The 19,567-nt window shown below is 52.6% G+C and overlaps 1 protein-coding gene across 1 annotated transcript in view; it reads right to left on the bottom strand.

The window, feature by feature from the left end:
- LOC102430258 (NUT family member 2G) overlaps positions 1 to 18,103 on the bottom strand; it is a 51,558-nt gene extending 33,455 nt beyond the window's left edge. Inside the window, exons 1-7 of the mRNA XM_023744286.1 lie at positions 18,065 to 18,103; positions 15,391 to 16,093; positions 14,584 to 14,712; positions 13,985 to 14,124; positions 13,269 to 13,531; positions 12,749 to 12,865; positions 12,049 to 12,242 (exon numbers count right to left, since the gene is read on the bottom strand). Of these exons, the coding sequence (XP_023600054.1) occupies positions 12,049 to 12,242; positions 12,749 to 12,865; positions 13,269 to 13,531; positions 13,985 to 14,124; positions 14,584 to 14,712; positions 15,391 to 16,093; positions 18,065 to 18,080 (1,562 nt within the window). The 5' untranslated portion in view covers positions 18,081 to 18,103. The remainder of the gene's footprint in view (positions 1 to 12,048; positions 12,243 to 12,748; positions 12,866 to 13,268; positions 13,532 to 13,984; positions 14,125 to 14,583; positions 14,713 to 15,390; positions 16,094 to 18,064) is intronic.
- Between the last annotated feature and the right edge of the window lie 1,464 nt (positions 18,104 to 19,567).

The raw sequence follows: 19,567 nt of genomic DNA, 5'->3' as shown, positions 1-19,567 counted from the left end.
ACAGACCCACCACAGGGCACGGGTCCACCACAGGGCAAGCAATGACCACAGGGCACGGGCCTACCACAGGGCACAGACCCACCTTAGGGCACGGGCCCACCACAGGGCACGGACCCACCACAGGGCACAGGCCCACCGCAGGGCACAGACCCACCACAGGGCACGGGCCCACCACAGGGCAAGGACCCACCACAGGGCACAGGCCCACCACAGGGCACAGACCCACCACAGGGCACGGGCCCACCACAGGGCACGGGCCTACCACAGGGCACAGACCCACCACAGGGCACGGGCCCACCACAGGGCACAGACCCACCACAGGGCACGGGCCTACCACAGGGCACAGACCCACCACAGGGCACGGGCCCACCGCCTGGCTGGGGCGTATCTGGGGAGAAAGCCTCGGGCATCTCAGGTGCCTCTTCCGCTCCATGCAGCAGTGAGGACTGGCCATTGTCACCACCTGCGGCCGCCATAACAAAGTGCCACCGTGTGTGGCTGAGAACAGACGTTTATTGTCTCGCGGGCCTGGACTCTGGAAGTCCGAGCTCTCGGTGTCGGCTGGGCCGCACTGGCTCTGAAGGTGGCAGGGAAGGGTCTGTCCCAGGCCGGTCTCCAGCCTCGGGCAGCTCTTTCCACTAGCAGTTTAACTCCACACCTCACGTGCTGTCCTGCTGTCATGCTCACCTTTGTCCAAATGTTGACCAGGCGCTGGGTTGGGGCTCACCCTGGTGACCCCATCTTAACTTGGTCACATCCACAATGGCCTGTCTCCAAGTAGTGTCACATGCTGAGGTGCTGGGGGTTAGAGCTTCAACATAATTTTCAGGGACACAATTCAACCTACAATGTGGCAGGGAGGTCGCCTGCTGGAAGAACAGAGAATCCCCATATTAGAGACGCTGACCTAGCAGAGTGCTGCCAGGCAGAGGTGCTAAGAAGATGGGGTACATGGACGTCAGCCTGAGGAATGTGGACCCCGCCTCCCTTCCTGTATGCTGCTCTCACAAGGAGAGCACCAAGGCCGCCTGCCCTCACCTTGGAAGGCAGAGAGACATTCCCAGAGAAAAGACGACCAGGCATTGAAATGTGGTGGCTTCCCAACCAAGTCTGGGCCATCTGTGCATTGAGGCAGTCTGCAGCTCATCTTCCACCTGCACCGGCCCGGGCCCCAAGCACCACACCCACGCTGCACTCTGGAATATGAGTGACAGCCAGGCACTGGAGAGAAAGCCTCTCCTTGAAGGGCTGAAACTCACAGGAGCAGAACCGGAAAGCAGCTATGAGAAGACACAGTGGTGAAGGGAGGAAGCTGGACTTCCGGTGGTAAGCATGCAATAATGACTACAGACCTCGCATTATAATGGTGCACACCTGAAAGTTATACAATGTTATTAACTAATGTTACCTCATTAAATTCAATTTTAAAAATGACCAGGGAGCTAAAGGGAACTGAAAAATACAGTAGTCACCCTTTTATCCATGGAGGATGCATTCCTAGACCCCAGTGGATGCCCAAGTCATGGAAAGTACCAAGCCCTATAAATACTGTTTTTTCCTGCATATGCACACCTATGATAAAGTTTAATTTATAAATTAGGCACAGAAAGAGATTAACAACAGTAAATAATAATAAAATAGAACAATTATAGAAATACTAGAGGCCTGGTGCATGGGATTTGTGTACTGGTGGGGGGCAGGCTTGCAGGGATCTGCCCACTGTGGGAGTGCTGCTCATCCCAGTCAGCTGAGCAGCACTCCACAGTGAGGGCACACCGACTACCAGGGGGCAGCTCCTGCGTTGAGCATCTGCCTGCTGGTGGTCAGTGCTCATCATAGCGAATGGTCGTTCTGGTTGTTCCACCGTTTGGTTGCTGGGCTTTTATTATATAGGATACTGTAATAAAATTTATGTGACTGGTTTCTCTCTCTCTCAAAATATCTATAACTAGAGGCCCAGGGCATGAAATTCATACTTGGGTACAGTCCTTAGGCCTGGCCTGCGATCAGGGCCATCTTCCCTGGCTGCCCAGAGCTGGCCCTGCACCCCCTGCCACCACTCACCCTCAGTTCCCCTTTTACCATAGGATGATCAGCACCTGACAACTGGGGGAAGGGACTGAGAGGTTGGCTGTTACCACCCACTCACCGGCCCCCATCTGCCACGGGTTGCCCTCTCTGTGGGGGGTGACCGGTTGGGCAGGGGCCTTGGCCTGGCACCACCCACATCCCCCACCACCCACCCCCGGTTCCCTGTTGACCATCAGGCAATCGGAGCCTGTCGGCTGGGGAAAGGAACCAAGAGGTGGTCAAGTGCACCTCATAGTGACTGGTTCAGCAGTCGTTCTGATTGTTCTGCCTTTAGGGTCAATTTGCATATTACCCTTTTATTATGTAGGATAATAAAAGGGTAATATGCTAATTAGACTGGACGTCCTTCCAGATGGGCCTTCTGGACAAAGCTGGGGCTATGAGGGCTGAACACCTTGCATGAATTTTGTACATTGAGCCTCTAGTCTTAGTACAACCACCCCTCACTTGCAGTAAATGGCTTGGTGTCGCTTGTTTCAGGGGTCCCTTGCTGAAGTCTTTGTACAGGCTCAGTGCTTTTTGGAGCAACATGTTGCCATCAGTCAGAACACGTTTTCTGTTCATGCCTTCCATTCAAAAATGTCATGCCTTTTTCATGTCAACCAAGCTCTCACACACTGTGACTGTGACTCATAGTCTGAGGTGCAGCTGCAAAAGTAGCTGGAATTTCTTTTTCCTTTTTTACTATTTCATGGGTAGACGGTTCTTTCTTACCATAGATCTTAGCAACCTCTGCACACATTTCTTCTTATTTTGTGTGTTGTTGTGGTGTGTGTGTGTGTGTGAATCCTCACCAGAGAATATTTTTTTCCATTGATTTTTAGAGAGAGTGGAAGGGAGGAGGAGAGAGAGACAGAGACAGAGAGAGAAACATTAATGTGAGAGAGACACATGGATTGGTTGCCTCCTGCACCAGTCTAGACTGCGGCTGGGGATGGAACCTGCAACCAAGCTATGTGCCCTTGACTGGGAATCAAACCCATGACCCTTGTTCTGCAAGCTGACACTCCAACAATTGAGCCAAACCGGCCAGGGCTCTTCCTTTCTTATAAGTGGAGACTTTTTATCTTTTCACTTAACGGCTCCTCTTTGGCATATCATGTTGTCAGCATCACAACTCTTGAACACAAGCACTGGGCTACTGCTACAGTTGATCAGCTAAGCAAGAGGCTACTAAGTGGTTAACCAGCGGGAGTGTCTACAGCGCGGAGATGCTGGACAAAGGGGTGCTTTATGCCCCAGGCAGGAAGGACCCAGTGGGGTGGCGGGAGATGTCATCATGCTGCTTAGAACATTGCACAATTTAAAACATATGAATTATTTATTTCTGGAATTTTCCATTTAATATTTTAGACCTTGGTTTACCAAAGGTAATTGAAACTGCAGAAAGTAAAACTGTGGATAAGGAGGACTAGTGCAACAGTTAATGTTCTTGGAGATCAAAGAAGGTGTTGCATCCATAGAAAAAGAACAGTATGCTATGAAAAGAGAACTACTAACTATTGGTCAAGAGGGAAGGTAGAATTTAGATATTTCAGACATGAAAGCGTTATTTACCTATCTATTCATCCATTAATAGCTATATCCATCCATCCATCCATCCATCCATCCATATATCATCTATCAACCTATCTACCTGTCGATCTACCTATGTCACCAATCATCTATCTAAACCTCTATTTCCCCTCTGAACTTTTCCTTTGAAAACTACTGGATACTGCATTCAGTAAAATAAGGAGAAAAGCTAGGGACGATGAAGTTCTGAAACAGGAGCTGACACAGAGAAGTGAGAAAGGCTCAAAAGTTTCTAAGAATAAAAGCTCTTTGAATATTTGGAAAATTTTTGAGGTCTTTAGCAGATGTGTTACTAAAAAGTACACAATACATTGATCAAATAATAACAAAAGGCAATTCTTAACTTCTGGATAAAAACGTATAAAAGTTGTATGAGAACGGGGGCGTGCTCAGTCCATGCATCAGGGAACGCTCTGTGGACGCTGCCTGTGGGAGGGGGCGATGGAGAGCTGGCCCTGGGAGAGCCGGCTTCTCAGCTTCCTAACGGAAAGTCAGTATGATACCCCACAATATCAATCAACCAAGAAACAGCAGGACAGTCTATTACGTACATGTACAGAAATACTAGTAAATGTCAGGAAAATGTTCAGGTGTTGAAAATGCTTTCCTGTAAGAAGTAGGCGAGGTTCAGGCACGGAGCCCAACACATTCAAATATAAGCTACTGAGCGCTCTGGCTGCACTGCACGGCGGACTTTGCTGAAGGAGGAGGACAGCTTTACAGCAGGGAGGCGGGTAGGAGAATGTGTACGCGCTGCTCCCGGAGGCTTAGGGAGTGAAAGGCTTCTAGCGGGGCTTTGTGTTGACATATTATGAGTGACACTGGCCCTTGGAGTTTTGCACCCCAGGAGATGGGGAGCCTTCTTTCTGCCAAGGGCCATGTGGATGTTTATGACATCATTTGAGGGCCATACAAAATCATCAGCTTAGCGATTGGCCTGCTATACTTCATCAAACATTTAATTAACTCACCCCTAATACCTTGGCAGGGCCAGACCAAATGATTTTGTGGGCCTGATAGGGCTTGCAGGCTGGACGTTCCCCACCCTTGAGTTGATGACACCAGGGGGAGGAAACCCTTCCGGTTCCTGGGGGTCCCAAGCTTGTGCTGCTCGCTCCTGAAAGGAGTGACAGCTACACAGCTCCCTGCTGGGGCAGGCGGCTCAGAGGCCCTGCGCCCTTGTCACAGGGAGAAAGGCAACATCAGTTCCCTGGGGTTCCGGCAGCAGCCACTGCACTGAGGACTTCCTTGCTGACAGACAGCTACTGCCATAAACCCCAGCTCGGAGGTAACTGGGAGCTTGACCATTATTTTCTGCACCTATTGAGAGTCTCATGGTTTGATCCCCTCCCTCTCTCCTCGGACCTGCTCACCTGCCTGCCTGCACCCGCACTTTACTCCCATGGAATGTGCTCTCTCCAAGTCCTCCCGCTGGGCATGCTCACTCAGGAGACCCTCTCCGGCTGTTCCCCACGGAGGGGAGACAGTGTGAGTGGGGAGAGAGGGGCCTTCACAGGGACATTCTTTCTGTGAATGTCCCAACTGGCCCCTCCCAAGCCCGCTTCAGTCACCAGTGGACACGTGGGCTTTGCTGGGGAGAAGGGGTGAAGAGGTGAATGACCCCCATGTGGCTGGTGGCTGGTTGGAGCCCAGGCTGAGACTGAGGCCCACGGGGGCTGAGCGGGGGCTGAGCATCGAGGATTCGGCGCTGAGCGATGCGCGCCTCCCAGGGGATGTGTGTGCCGGCTCTTTCAGGCTTTGGGGGCTCTGGATCCTGGCACTTCTCTCTCCACCTTCGCAGACATTGCTAACCAGGGACACACTTGTTCTCACCTGAGTGACTTCGAAGCTTTTGAAGGCCAGGCAGAGGGAGGGCAGCCACAGACGGCATTAAATGAAGCCACCTGGACACTTGTGTAGACCACATCATAGCAAATGAAGTAAAACCCCAGCCTTGTGGAACACTCAACACTTTAAACTCAAGCTTATTTTTGAAATATTGTAAAGCAAAACTCTTTTTAAAGACTGCAAGGAGCCTAGGAGGCTGGTTGCTTGTGCAGTGGCGGGGAGTGTAGTAGGAGGGGCATGGAGTCCCAGGATGGGAGCTGGCAGGAGGCTGGGGCTGCCTGTGGGCAGGGTGAAGTCTCAGGGCCTTCGTGGCTGACAGTGTGAGGGCAGCTCTGGGCAGAAGGAACCGCTCGTGGAGGTGCTCATAGGCCCTGAGATCACATAGAGGAAACTGGGGAAGATGGAGGGTCAGGGCAATCACCAATCAGAGCTCCTAAGCCATGGCCTTAGGCCACATCCGGGCTTGTAGAGAACGCTGGGCTTGTCCGTGAAGGGCTCCCTCTGCAGCGCCATGCCAGGCAGTAGGAGCCTGCTTATTGCCTGGGGCTGCTGGGAAAAGACCAGAACAGAGCCAACACCTCTCTATCTGTCCTGCCCTCTGCTTCTCAGATGTCAGGCCAGGGTCTACTTTTGGCCAGCTCACCTGCCAGCCACACAGGGAAGGGGGGTCTGGGGCACATCTGCAGCTTGATCAAGCTGAGCAGAGAGCTGTGCAGCCGCGGGCAAGTCGTGAAGGGAGCTGGCCCGGCACCCATCTTGCCGCTTGGGCCACGCCGACTTGCTGCCTCGTCCTGGACTGGCGGAGTCCCACCTGCAGGTTCCCCTCACACAGTGGACGAAGGCATCGGTTATACCCCAGCCCAGTGGTCGGCAAACTGCGGCTCGCGAGCCACATGCGGCTCTTTGGCCCCTTGAGTGTGGCTCTTCCTAAGCCTTAGGAGTACCCTAATTAAGTTAATAACAATGTACCTACCTATATAGTTTAAGTTTAAAAAATTGGCTCTCAAAAGAAATTTCAATCGTTGTGCTGTTGATATTTGGCTCTGTTGACTAATGAGTTTGCCGACCACTGGCCCAGCCGCTCGAACATTGTCACTGACCCTGGCACCATGTAGTCTATTGTTCCTGCCCTGGCGAGGGACTGAGCTGTGTAGACACCTCTGAGGAGAGCAACATTGCAGTGGCCACTGCACCGGAGGGCCGCCCGGCCAGGACTCAAAGGCTCTGAAAGTGTGTCCTCCAAATGCCAGCCCAGCCCAAGGAACGATGCTACCCCAGTGACATGGTTGGGACGCTTCTCCACCTTATTTCCTCAAGGAGCGAGGTCCCAGCAAGGACCGGACCAGCTGTGGAGTGCTTGTGTCTGAGGCTGGGGCTAAGGGCTGGGCCAGGCCATGCTGTGTATGCAGTCAGTCTGCGCCGAGAGGAGCGGGAGAGCGCCCGCGGCAGCATTCAGGCTCTCAGGCCCTTCGCTGTGCTGGGGAGGTCAGCGCAAGTAAAGGCTCCAAGATTGTTGTCTGCGAGAGCTAGTGACATAGGTCGTCGTGGTCTCCACGGCCAGCAGGGCCCGCCTGAGCAGGGGCAAAGGGAGGAGGGGATGCCAGCACACAGGCTCAGCCTCCCTGGCTTTCTGCTGCTTGTCTGTGCCACTGCACTGCCCCTCTGGGACCGGTGCCCCCTGAGGGCCACCAGGGCTTTGCAACGTCATTGGCTCATGATGATGTTTTATTTGACAAGAGCAGCTGCTTTTACGCGCTCCTTGGGGAAGGGAAACTGGGTGAAGCATTGCCCGGCACCGCCACCTATGCAGCTGGTCCCGATTCCTGAAAGGGGCATCGCAGGAAATGTGATCCTGGGAGAGGACGGGCAAGCGTCTAGGGTGGGTCACAAACATGCAGCGGAGGCAATGCCTGTGTGCTCTCCCTCCTGCCCCCACCCCCATGCCTTTCCCGGGCACATCCCTCACTTGCTGCACAGTGAAGTGGCAGTTGACCTGAAGGAGCTATTTTTACACCCACTTCCTGTCCAGGCAGTCGTCCTGTGACTTCTGTTCTGCCTGCACCCATCAAGGGTGCCCACGGGTGTCTTGGAAGCCAGGAAACACCTTCCCCATTCACCTCAGTGCCCAGGGATGGTGATACCTGTCTCCTGGAAATCAGAAGCTACTGATGCCACGCTGATAAGTTTTGGCACAATTAGGTGCATATGTGGAGTCCTTGTTCAGGGAGCAGTTCATGGAGTTAGGTGTGTTTGGGTAGGCTCTGGAAGCTGGCCATACATTGACCTACTGCAATGGGTGGTCTCATTCATTCATTCATTCATTCATTCATCTAATTAATGTTTCCTGCCTCGCTACTATATGTCAGGAATTTTCTTGGAGGAAAAGGCAATAAGCCATGGAAGCCTGGTCCCTGCCCTCAGAGTTTTCGGCCTAGCATTGGGCCAGCTAGCTGGTGAGACCAGCAGGTACAAATGCCACACAGTGAGGGCACGGCAGGGGCCTATAGCGTGCAGAGGCCAAGTGGGGCGGAGAGCTTCCAGGGAGGACACATGTGGGCTGAAAGCTGCAGGGACCTGAGGGAGGGGAGACTTCTGTGCAGAGGAAATGGTTCCTCCAAGGCCAGAAATGAGGGCCAAGAGCCCAGCGTGGCCAAGCACAGAGCGAGGTGGCCGTCTAGAGGGGAAGCGGAAGGGAAGTGCACAGGGGCTGTGCTGACCAGGCCACTGGAAGACAGCAAAACGGCAGCTGAGGCTGGAATAGTCAAGTGTATCACCATCTAGGACAGGAAAGAGGTGCCCGAGGCTGGAGACAGCCCTGGTAAACATAGATGCATCCTATATAGGAGCACCTAAACATATAGAAAAAAACTTCTAGAGGACTTTAAGGGAGAGATTAACAACAATACTGTCATTGTAGGGGACTTTTGCACCCCACTGACTTCACTGGATAGATATTCCAGAACAAAAATTAACAAGTAAACAGTGACTCTAAAGGACTCACTGGATCAGATGGACTTAATTAATACTTATAGAACATTTCACTCCAAAGCTGCAGAATATACATTCTTCTCAAGTGCCCATGGGTGATTCTGATTCTCAACGATAGACCACTAAGACAGGACAGAAAATAAGTCTCTACAAGTTCAACAAGATTAAAATCATATCAAGCATCTTCTCAGATCATAGTGAAATAGAATTAGAAATAAACTATAGTAAAAATACTCAAAAACATTCAATCACATGGAGTCTAAATAGCATGTTATTAAACAATGAATGGGTTAGAAGCAGTAATAAAAGAACTGCCAGAAAACAAAAGCCTGTGTTTGGATGGCTTTGCAGGTGAGTTTTACCAAACATTCAAAAAAGAACTAACACCTATACTCCTCAAACTATTCAAAAAAATCCAAGAGGAAGGAACACTTTCAAACCCTTTTTATGAGGCTAGCATTATCCTAATTCCAAAACCAGATAAAGACACTACAAAGGAAGAGAATTACAGACCAAAATTCCTGATCAATATAATGCTAAAATCCTCAACAAAATATTAGCAAATTGGATCCAGAAATATATTAAAAAGATCATACACCATGACCAAGTGGGACTTATTCCAGGGATGCAAGGCTGGTACAATATTCACAAATCAACAAGTGTGATACATCACTTAAATAAATTGAAAGACAAAAACCACATGACCACATCAATAGATGCAGAAAAAACATTCGACAAAATCCAACATCCATTTTTTATAAAAACTCTCAGCAAAGTGGGAATAGATGGAGCATACCTCAACATGATAAAGGCCATGTATGATAAATCTACAGCAAACATAATTTTCAATGGGCAAAAAGTAAAACCATTTTCCCTAAGAATAGGAATAAAACATAGTACTGGACATCCTAGCTACAGCGATCAGACAACAAGAAGAAATAAAAGGCATTTAAATTGGAAAGAGGAAGTAAAACTCTCAATATTCATAGATGACAGAATATTATACATAGAAAGCCCTAAAGACTCCACCAAAAACTATTAGATTTAATAAATGAAGTTGGCAATGTAGCAGGATACAAAATCAACACTCAGAAATCTATGTTTTTTTTTATACATCAATAATAAATTCTCAGAAAGAGAAACTAAACAAACAATCCCATTTACCATTGCAACAAAAAAAATTAAGATAGGAATAAACTAAATAAAGGAGGTAAAAGATTTGTTCTTTGAAAACTACAGGACGTTGAAAAAGGAGATAGAGGAAGATATAGACAAGTGGAAGAATATACTGTGTTTATGGATTGGTAGGATTAACATCATTAAAATGTCCATACTACCCAAGGCAATCTACAGATTCAATGCAATCCCTATTAAAATACCAACAGCACATTTCATATCTAGAACAAACACTCCAAAAATTTACATGTAACCAAAAAATCCCTGAATAGCTGCAGCAATCTTGAGAAAAAAGATTAAAGTTGGAGGAATCACAATACCAGATATCAAGTTATACTACAATGCCACTGTAATAAAAACAGCCTGATACTGGCCCAAGAACAGGCATATAGATCAATGGAACAGAACAGAGACTCCAGAAATTGACCCAAGCCATTACATTCAATTAATATTTGACAAAGGAGTCAAGAGCATACAATGGAGTCAAGACAGTCCCTTCAATAAATAGTGTTGGGAAAATTGGACAGATACATGCTAAAAAATGAAACTAGACCACCAACTTACACCATACATAAGAGTAAACTCAAAATGGATAAAAGACTTAAATGTAAGTCAGGAAACCACAAAAACCCTAGAAGAAACCATAGACAGCAATAATCTCAGGCATCTCTCATAGCAATATGTTTATGGATATATCTAGGGCAAAGGAAACTGAGAAGAAAATAAACAAACGGGACTACATGAAAATAAAAAGCTTCTGCACAACAAAAGAAACCATCAGCAAAATGAAAAGGCAGCCCACTGTATGGGACAACATATTTGGCAATGATACATCTGATAAAGAGTTAATATCCAAATATATATGTGGTCATTGCCATTGTATTTTCATATTTATGATTTCCCCCTCTTATTCTTAAAGAAATTCCCTTAACATTTCTTGTAATACTGGTTTGGTAGTCATGAACTTTTTAAGGTTTTTCTTGTCTGGGAAGTTCTTTATCCCCTTTGATTCTAAATGTTAGCCTTGCTGGTTACTATTTATTGTTTAGTAGCATGTTATTTAGCCTCCATGTGCTTGTCTGTTTTTTCAGTTTTCTTCTTATAATGGATTTCTAGCTATTAGGGAAGATTGTAGGATTTCCAAGCATTGTTATCTGACTGCTTCCAGGACATAGATGGAAGATTTTTTCTACAAAACTGGTTAATGGTCTGGAGGGCTGAAAGCCTCAAAAGAAGCTCCTCATCTCCAGAGGGTTCAGAATACAGGTGACAATAGGAGGCCCCAGTTGGCCCCTCACCCAGTTGGGTCTTGTCAGTAGCCATGATGAGATGGATCCTTGGGGATTAGAGAGCTGTGTGCTCCCAGGAGCAGTTGGAAGGGGTTCCTGCCAATCTGGACAGAGGAACTGGAGGTTCACCTGTGAACCTACAGCAGTTGTGACCTACCACAACCTTTCTTCCTGCCAGGTCCCCTCTCCATGGAACAGTGCAGACCCAATACGGAGATGGTGGCCACTAGAATGTCTTAACAAAACCATCTTTATTCATAATTGACACACAGTGCCCCAAAGGTGCTGCTCCTACCCCCAAACCCAGGCCCACCCCCACCCTAACGGTCCTGCCTTCCATCCCTATTTCTCTTGTGAGTAGAACAGCCAGGATCATCCCTGGGGTCATATTTGCCCTGGGATGAGGAGCAGCCCTTGGCTCCACAGGGGACAGCCAGGTCACAGGAAGCACGCCCCCAGGTGGCTGGCAGTGGGAGGGACACCCACTGCTCCCTACTGGCTGCAGTGTCACTTATTACTCCTCCCTGTGACAGCCAGGTCACACTTTTTCTTTTGAGGCTGTGAGGCGCAAACCAGCTCCAGAGCCAGTACTGGCCTCCCACAGACCCCCAGGTTGGCCCCTGGGCGGGGGGTCTTCTCAGCATAGGCGAGGCCTCCCGCCAGAGCACGCTTCCGAGATTTGGAAGCTGCAGGTGAAGCTCGGGTGAGACCTAGTGTCTGAAAGAACTGGGACTGGGCAGCGCCCCGGGGCCCCCGACCTCCAGGGCAGGCAAGGCCCGAGGCAGGGACAGGACTCAGAGAGAGCCCACAGGGCAGCAGGCTATTAGGAGAGCCCAAGAGGAAGGCCAAGCTGGGGAGGTCCTCCTCATCCTCACTGGACCTGTCTGGCTCAAGAGTCTCTCTGACAAGAGAGGCCTCTCTGGGGACGCAGGCCTCCCTGGATCCCAGTGCACAGTAAGCAGGCCTGTGACCCTGGGGAGCAGAGGGGGGGCATCGAGCCCGCAGTGGTGGGTGCTCCTGACGCCCCGCAGAGACAGCAGAAGCCTGGGGCCTGGGCCGGTGGGCGTCTGCTGGGCCGCGCCTTTGCTGGTCCTTGAAGTCAGTCTCTGGTGGCCAGGCTTTGTCACTGACCCCCAGCTGGGGGCCACGGTCACGCCTCTGGGCATCTTGGCCGATCTCAGACTCAGAAGAACTTGAGTTCAACAGGGGAGCACTGTGACTTGGGGGTGCCTGCACGCCCCCCTCCTTGGAGGTCAGGAGTCGCTTCTCTACCAGCTGGGAGGAAGAAGGGACAGTGACTGGCGCTGCTCACGTGTGTGAGGAGGAGGAGCGTGGGTGATGGGACAATGGTACTGGGGGGAGGAGGGGGGAGGTGATACCATGACTCAAATCCATGACAGTCATGTGGCTCTCCTCTGTCCCCTGTGCCATATTCCCAGCTTGGTGTCCCCTCCCCTTCTGGGCTCCCACCCCCTCCTCTCTGTTGTCCTCTCCTTCTTGTTGTCCTGCCCTGCTCCTACCCAGGACTGGCCCCTCGGTGCCTACAGGCAGGGGTGGCATGGACAGAGGCCTGTGTGTCCTGGTTCTGGGTTGCCCCCTTCCCTGGTTTACCTGAGTGCACCCTCCCCTGGCTCTCCTGAACCCCCAATCTACCTGGAGCTCCTCCCTCCTTGACTCACCAGGGCCTGTCCCTCCTCTAACTCCCCTGGGGTCCCTGGGTCCTATGGCTCACTTGAAGTCCCCCTTCCATCTCCCTAAGATCCCACCCTCCCCTGGCTCACCTGGGCAGCAGTGAGCCCTTCCTCCTGCTCCAACTCCTCAGCTAGGGCCAAGGGATCCTGCTGTGTGTCTGGGGAAATTATTTGTTCCATGAATTGGGGGTGAATGACCGCCTCCACCTGGGACAGAAGGAAGCGGCTGTGAGCCCCTTGGCAGGGAGCAAACTGGGAGTCAGCGGGGCCTGGAGCACAAGTGGGAAAGCCAAGACCCACCCGTCCTCCTGCTCAGGCGGGTGTTTTACTCCATCATGGTCATCAGGTGCACACACACACACACACACACACACAGACAGACACATACACACACACACATGCACATACACACACGGGCACACCCACATGAACACAGCACACACACCACACCCATACAAAGCGCACACATGCACACAGACACACACTCTCATGTGCCCAGCTCAGGAACAAAGAGCAGAGCCCAATCCCATCAGCCTGGGAGAACCCGGGTCTGGGTGCTGCAGCGCCTCCCTCTGGGATCTTATAGACCCGGAGCTGCCAGCCAGCCCACCTGGGTGACAAAGTCTTCCTGGGAGCACAGCTGGTCCAGGTAGCTCAGGAGACCCTCGTCCTGCAGCCACTCCTTTACTTCATCCTCCCATCCTCCACCTGGCGCCTCTGTGGCTGAGTGCGGCAGGCCCAGCAGATTGTCCATGATGTCCATGTACTCTCTCACCACCTCCGGGGGGATCTCACTGGGTGACTTGGTCTCCTGGGGCCGTTGGTGTCTTCGGATGTGCTGGGCACTGGGTAAGGCCTTCCTGGGAGTGCGCGCTGGGCAGAGAGGGAAGAGGAGGGAGCGTGAGGGGATAAAGCTCCCACCTCAGGAGCATGCGATGCTGAGGGCAGTGTGTGGGTGTGGCTGGATTGGGGCCACCTGAAGCCTGGTGACTACTAGTATGTGAGGAGAGAGGACAGGGAGAGTATCCAAAAGAGTCATGTGTGAAGATGTGTGGAGCCACCGAGTCTCCAAGGGGCCCCGCAGCCAGCCCGCTTCTCAGCAGACTTCATGTGGGGCCTTTGACAGGGAGCGGGGAGAGGGGATGAGAAAGTGGACCAGGTCCAGACCCCTTGGTGACAAAGGACCAGAGGCCCTGCTCTCAGGGCTGTTTCCCTTGAAAGACCAAAGCCCCCCTGAAGGCGAAGGGCCCCTGTGGGTGGGACAGTGGCCTGCCCTAGGCCCTGTTGCCTTTGGTCATGGGCTCCCGTGGGAACGTGCTGGCCTACCTGGCTGCCCGCCCACCACTGGGGCTGGAGGCCCCCGAGGATCAGGTCTCGGTGGGGCAGGAGTGGGCTGGGTGTGCGCCCCCTTCTTCAACTCCAACTTCTGAATCTGCATCTGCTCCTCCGCCTCAAACTCCATGAACCTGGGAGTGAGGGGGGCACAGCTGTGCTGAGAAGGAGGCCCCGGGAGCCCAGAAAGGCAGCAGCGGGTGGGGGGATGGGAGAGCCAGGGCCTTGGGGCTGTCAGGGCCCGGACACTGGGGGGGCAGGAGGCTGGCTGAGCACATTCCTGCACAGCCCCTCTGGCTGGAGTCTGCCCACGGGGCGGGCACCTCCCCCAGCCTGTCCTGAGCCTTCATGTCCAGCCCAGGACGGGTCAGGGTCAGAGGAGGGGGGAGCTCCCGGGAGGTGGGACAGAAGCACCCACGCTCTGAAGCTGAGGGAGAGGCTTCCCCAGGAGAGAAGGGCCTCTGGGCTGTGGGGACCCTGTGCTGAGTGGCACCCTCCCACCACCCTCCTCTCTGATACCTCACAGCTGGACCCTGCCCCGCAGGCAGCCCCCTACACACACACAGCTGTGGGGACCAAGGACCCTGACTCACTTTTCTGCCATCTCATAATAGATCATCCGGTCAAAGTTGCTCTTGCGCTGCCATTCCTGCATGGCCCGCCACATTCCCTCCTCCAGCGTCATGGTGGGCCTCAGGCGGGACAGGGACCGGAGCACCGGGCTGTAATGCCTCAGGGTCAGTCATGGCTGCAGCCTGGCCTCCACCCGCCTGCCCACCCCAGCTCAGCGGAGCCAGGTTCCCACCCCGACCCGGCAGGACTGAGCGCCTGCAGGTGAGGGAGGAGGCCTCTGTGTGCAAAGACAAGCCTTCCAGCTGCAGTTGTCACGGCCTCACATTCACACCAGCCCGGGAACTGGGACTGGAGGCTGACCCTGAACTCGCACCCATCGCTGGGACACTCGGGCCATGGAGCGCTTCCTCGTCAAGACTGCCCTTTCACAGCAATAACCCTGTCCTCAGGCGGCCTGCGCCAGGCAGCCTGCCGACACGTCTCAGGTTAGCACAGACCATTAGACCAAGGAGCCTTCTCCACATCCCGGAATTAGGTAGAATTGTCTGGTCATGAGGGGCCTGAGGGCGGGAGGAGCTGCCTCTCATGGTTCCATCTCTAGGAGGAGGATCAGGGCTCAGGGCGGTGAGCTCAGTTGCGGTAAAGCACCAGCGAGGAAGCCATACATGCGGCGGTGATGCGTGTGGCGAAGAATGTGCCTTGTGAGAGCAGGGACCCCACCCTCAACCTTCCTGCCAGCGTCCCGGGATCAGCCCGCCTGCAGGTCCCTCCCAGCTCCTCTTTGAGTGAAAGCTCCAGGCGCCCCCTGCCCTGCCCAGGGCACTCACATGAGGAAGCAGGACAGAGCTTCCGCATCAGGACTCTGGGGAAGGTGCCTCCGGGCCAGGGCCTTGAAGCGCTGCCAACGTCGGAAATTTTTGTACACACTGTTGGGGTTACAGGAATCATCCGGCGAGGTCTTGGACTGGGAGGTGGCCAGGACACCCTTCCTCGGAGCCCCAGCATTCACAGAGGGGACGATGGGGGCCAGCTGGGCAGCTGGTGGTGGAGCTTGAGGAGGAAGGCCGGGACACCAGCCTCCATCGCTGGCCTGGGTGCCCCCAAAAGCCGAGGCGGGCATAATCGTCTCCACCGCAGACGCTTCCAAGAAGAGGGGTGCAGGACACACAGCACCCCCACAGGTGGTCCCTGGAGCATTCCAGTTGGGTGGGGCCTGAGTCAGGACAATGGTCTGAGTCTGGGAGGGCTGTGGTCGTCCCCCTTCTGACCTCACCTGGTCCATGATGTTACAAGCCCCAGGCCCAACGGGGCCTTGACCAGCATCTCCTGCCACCAGAGGTGTCCTGGGCAAAGCAGGCAGCACCAGGGGGCGGCCAGGAGGGAATGACGGGGTCCTGAGGGGCGGCAGGTGCTGCTCCCCAGGGGGCCGGTGTGCGGGGCCAGTAGTGGGCGGGGGGAAGGGCTGTGCTGTGAAAGGAGTGAAGGAGGCACCAGGCTTCAGGGTCACATCCGCTCCCAGCACTGCAGATGCTGTTGAGACAAAGGAAAGGGTGAAGGGAGGAGGTGAACCAGCAAACAGCACTGAGGCACTCTGGGCCCCCTGTAGCCACTGGGGAGTCAGAGCAGTGAGTCTCCCAGGGGAGAGCCATTGGGATGGACAAACTGCGGAGGTGGCAGATGTCCTCAGGTCATTGTCACACTCTGACCTCCAGTTGGGAATTTCTCCACTGGAGAGCTTGCTCCCCATCGCCAAGGCTCCCTGACCACTGTCTGCGAGAAGAAACGGCCCCAGCCAGCGCTGACCCTGAGAGCCGCCCTAAGGATTCCCTGGCACCAACCCTGCCAGCCTCAGGGCATGGCCCTGGGCAGAAATCTGCTCTGGGGGCAACGACCCCAGGCAGACCCACTCCGGTAGTGACCTTCTCCAAGGTAAGTTCTAGGCACCCAAAGGGCCTCTGAGAACAGGCCGTGTCTGAAATATTAGGGCCCCATCTGCTCCTCAGTCTTCCCTTTTCTCAATAAATCACCCCCTTTCTGTCCTGGGCTTGCACAACAACACAGAAACACTTGAGTAATGTCTCTCCACAAGAAGGCACAGGGACCCTGATCTGACCCTTGAATGCACTGACCAGCATGAACATGTGTGTCAGAACCAACAGTGAACACTCAACACGGGCCAGGTCCTGCCACTCGGCCCTAGGCCTCAGACTAATGGCCCCTCAGGAGCTTTTCATTTCACAGCCAGCAATGGCTGCAGAGGGTTAAAGAAGGGCCATGGAATGCGGCAAAGTGGGGCTGTTGGTAGGGGTTTCCAGAAACTTCCATAGCTGCTGTCCTGTTAGATGGGTGGTGGGACTGCAGACTGTGTGAGGTCCTTCCCCTTCCAGCTCCCAACAGTGGAAAGTGAAGGCCAGTAGGAAGCAGGTGTGAGCCGGTGACAGTGGGACACAGTTGTCTGAACATGTCCCCGCTCAGAGGAACTGGAGCAGACCTAGTCCAGGAGAGCACGCTGCACACCGCGTGCCCCTAATTCCTCAGGACAGGCCGCCTCGGGCGTTTACTACTGACACAGACCATGGTCTTCCTGCCCCTGTGCACTACCCTTTCCCCCTTAAAAAGGAATCTGCCTTCACAGACGTTACACGGGACACCACCCAGGCTCCACATCTTTTTTCTGTGTCTGAAGCAGGGACGTGGCCTATGAGCAAACCCCTCATCTCAAAGGTAAAGGGCAGGGCAGAGGGTGCGCCATGAAATACAGGACAAGAGGAAGTCGGTCTGAAGACCTGGGTGGCCACAGGGGGTCGATTCGGGACAGCTCAGGGAGCCGGGCCCTCTCTTGGTGGAAGTTACCCGGCCGCCCTGCCCCTGTGGAATCCAAGCCAACAAGCAGCTCCCTGGGCTGAGGAGGAGTGAGCTCTGGGCCGGAAGCAGGGGAGAAGCTCTGGGCTGCAGCAGTTGGAGGACCTTCCAGCCCAGCCCTCGGGGAGGACATTTCATTGTGGACTTGGCCACAGACAGCCCCACTGGACAGCTTTCTGGCTAAGACCCTCCCACGGCCCCCATTAGCTCTAGTGAACTCAGGTCCAGTCCCTTAGAAAGATACTGCGGGGCAAGCTCCAGGTGCCCCAAGAACAGCACACAGGACTAGGCTTTCCCGTGACCACCCTGTGCCACCCCCACATCGCCCACTATTCCCCACACACACGTGGGAGTGGCTTGTCTCCCTTCTAGGAAGAACCCACGTGCCTGCTGCCATCCTTTCTCCACACCCAGGCATTTCCCTGAGCCACCCTGACCCACCTCTAGGGGCCCTCCTGCCAGTGCCCTCACAGGTTCCCATGGGCTCCCAGCCTCCCCGGGTGACAGGTGCTTGAGGTCCAGTGCTCCCTCCCTCCCCTACTTCAGTCAAACCGTGTTTCCCCAGTGTCACAGTTTAACCCCAAGTTTTGAGGGACATGTCGGTGTTTAAAACATCCCCCCTCCAATCTATAGTCTTACCTCCTACTGAAGCCATCCCCGCAGGCTCATTCACCGACCACCGCTGCCTAGTAGCCTCCACAATGAGAAAAGTCAAGTTGAGGATTCAGAGAGTGACCTGCTCCAACAGCTGCTCAGCATCCAGTGGAGGGAAGGTTTGGATTTAAACTGTAGAACGTAGGACTCCAGACATTCTGCAGCGGGGGAGGGGCCGAGGACCGGTGGGCCGGGGTGGGTGGGGATGGGGGACATTCCATGGAGGGCTCTGACAGGTAGGCGAGAACCCGCAGTTCCTTTCAAATTTAAGAGGCAACACAATTGGTGTGTGCCTCTTAGGCACTGCATACCTTGGTGTTTTTAGATTCACAGCACAAAGTCTTTACCTGATGTGCCCTTATCTCCTTTCTTGATCCATCACCCTAGTTCTGGGTCCTCAACCTGCTTCCTTTCTGGTCTTGATTGACTTCAACACAGGCTACACTTTCTGAACAAAATTCAGACCATACAGCCTGAAAAAATATTCGGAATTTATGGCCGCACGGAACCCAGTGTTTGAAATTAGGACTGACCCAGCAGAGGCAGCATGCTCGGTGGCTGTGTGCACATCATTCCTTAGGAAGCAGTCCTGTGGCCCCAAGTGCCGCCGGTGCTGGGAGCCCGGCAGGTGCAGCCGGCCCAGCCTTACAAACCATCCCCTTTGCTCCAGTCCATCAGGGCAAGGCCCTGCAGCCTACAGGGCAAGACCAGAAATCACCACTTTTTGTCTTTCAGAGTTTTATGTTCAATGTTTAATTGTTAACCTTTGATTTTAATATAATGTTTTAAACAAGTAATGCCTTTGCATCGTTCACAGTCAAGTGGTGCAAAATGGAAAATGCAGTGAGGAGTCTCTCCTGCTTCCTCCCCCCAGAGCACAGTCTTCTTCCCCACAGGACGCCAGTGTTGTCTGTTTCCTTTCAGTCTTCCCAGAGATGTATCATGCAACCAAAAACAAATGCATGCTATTTTCATTTTTACAAAGCGCTCTAGGCTTTTTCTTCTGGTTAAAAATTAATACATGTTCAAAATTAATACATGTTCTAATATATTTATTTTATATGTAATATTATTTATATATACTACAATGATTGTCTTTGTACTGGTAACATGGTTCCTCTTTATTTCTGGAGGCTAGATTCTTAGAACAAGAAGTTCTACAGTCCCTTAAAATTCAAAGTACATGAAAGAATAGGTGGCCAGATTTAGCAAATAATGGATGCACACTTGAACTTGATTTTAAGATACACAATGAATTATTTTTTAGGAAAATTGTGTCCCATGCAATATTTGGGATATGCCTCTACTGTAAATTTGTTTGCTGTTTTCTGAAATTTAAATTTAACTGTTATCCTGTGTTTCTCTGGCAACTCTATCAAACAAGTAACTTATTACGATATTATTAGTTACTCACCTCTGTAAGAAGAACTCCGAGTAAAGAGACTCAAGTGTGCATCTTGGCTTCACCACAAAACACAATTGCACATA

This window comes from Myotis lucifugus, unplaced genomic scaffold, assembly GCF_000147115.1.
Source record: "Myotis lucifugus unplaced genomic scaffold, Myoluc2.0 scaffold_446, whole genome shotgun sequence".
Taxonomy (NCBI): Eukaryota; Metazoa; Chordata; class Mammalia; order Chiroptera; family Vespertilionidae; genus Myotis; species Myotis lucifugus.
This window is presented reverse-complemented; position numbering and strand designations above follow the sequence as displayed.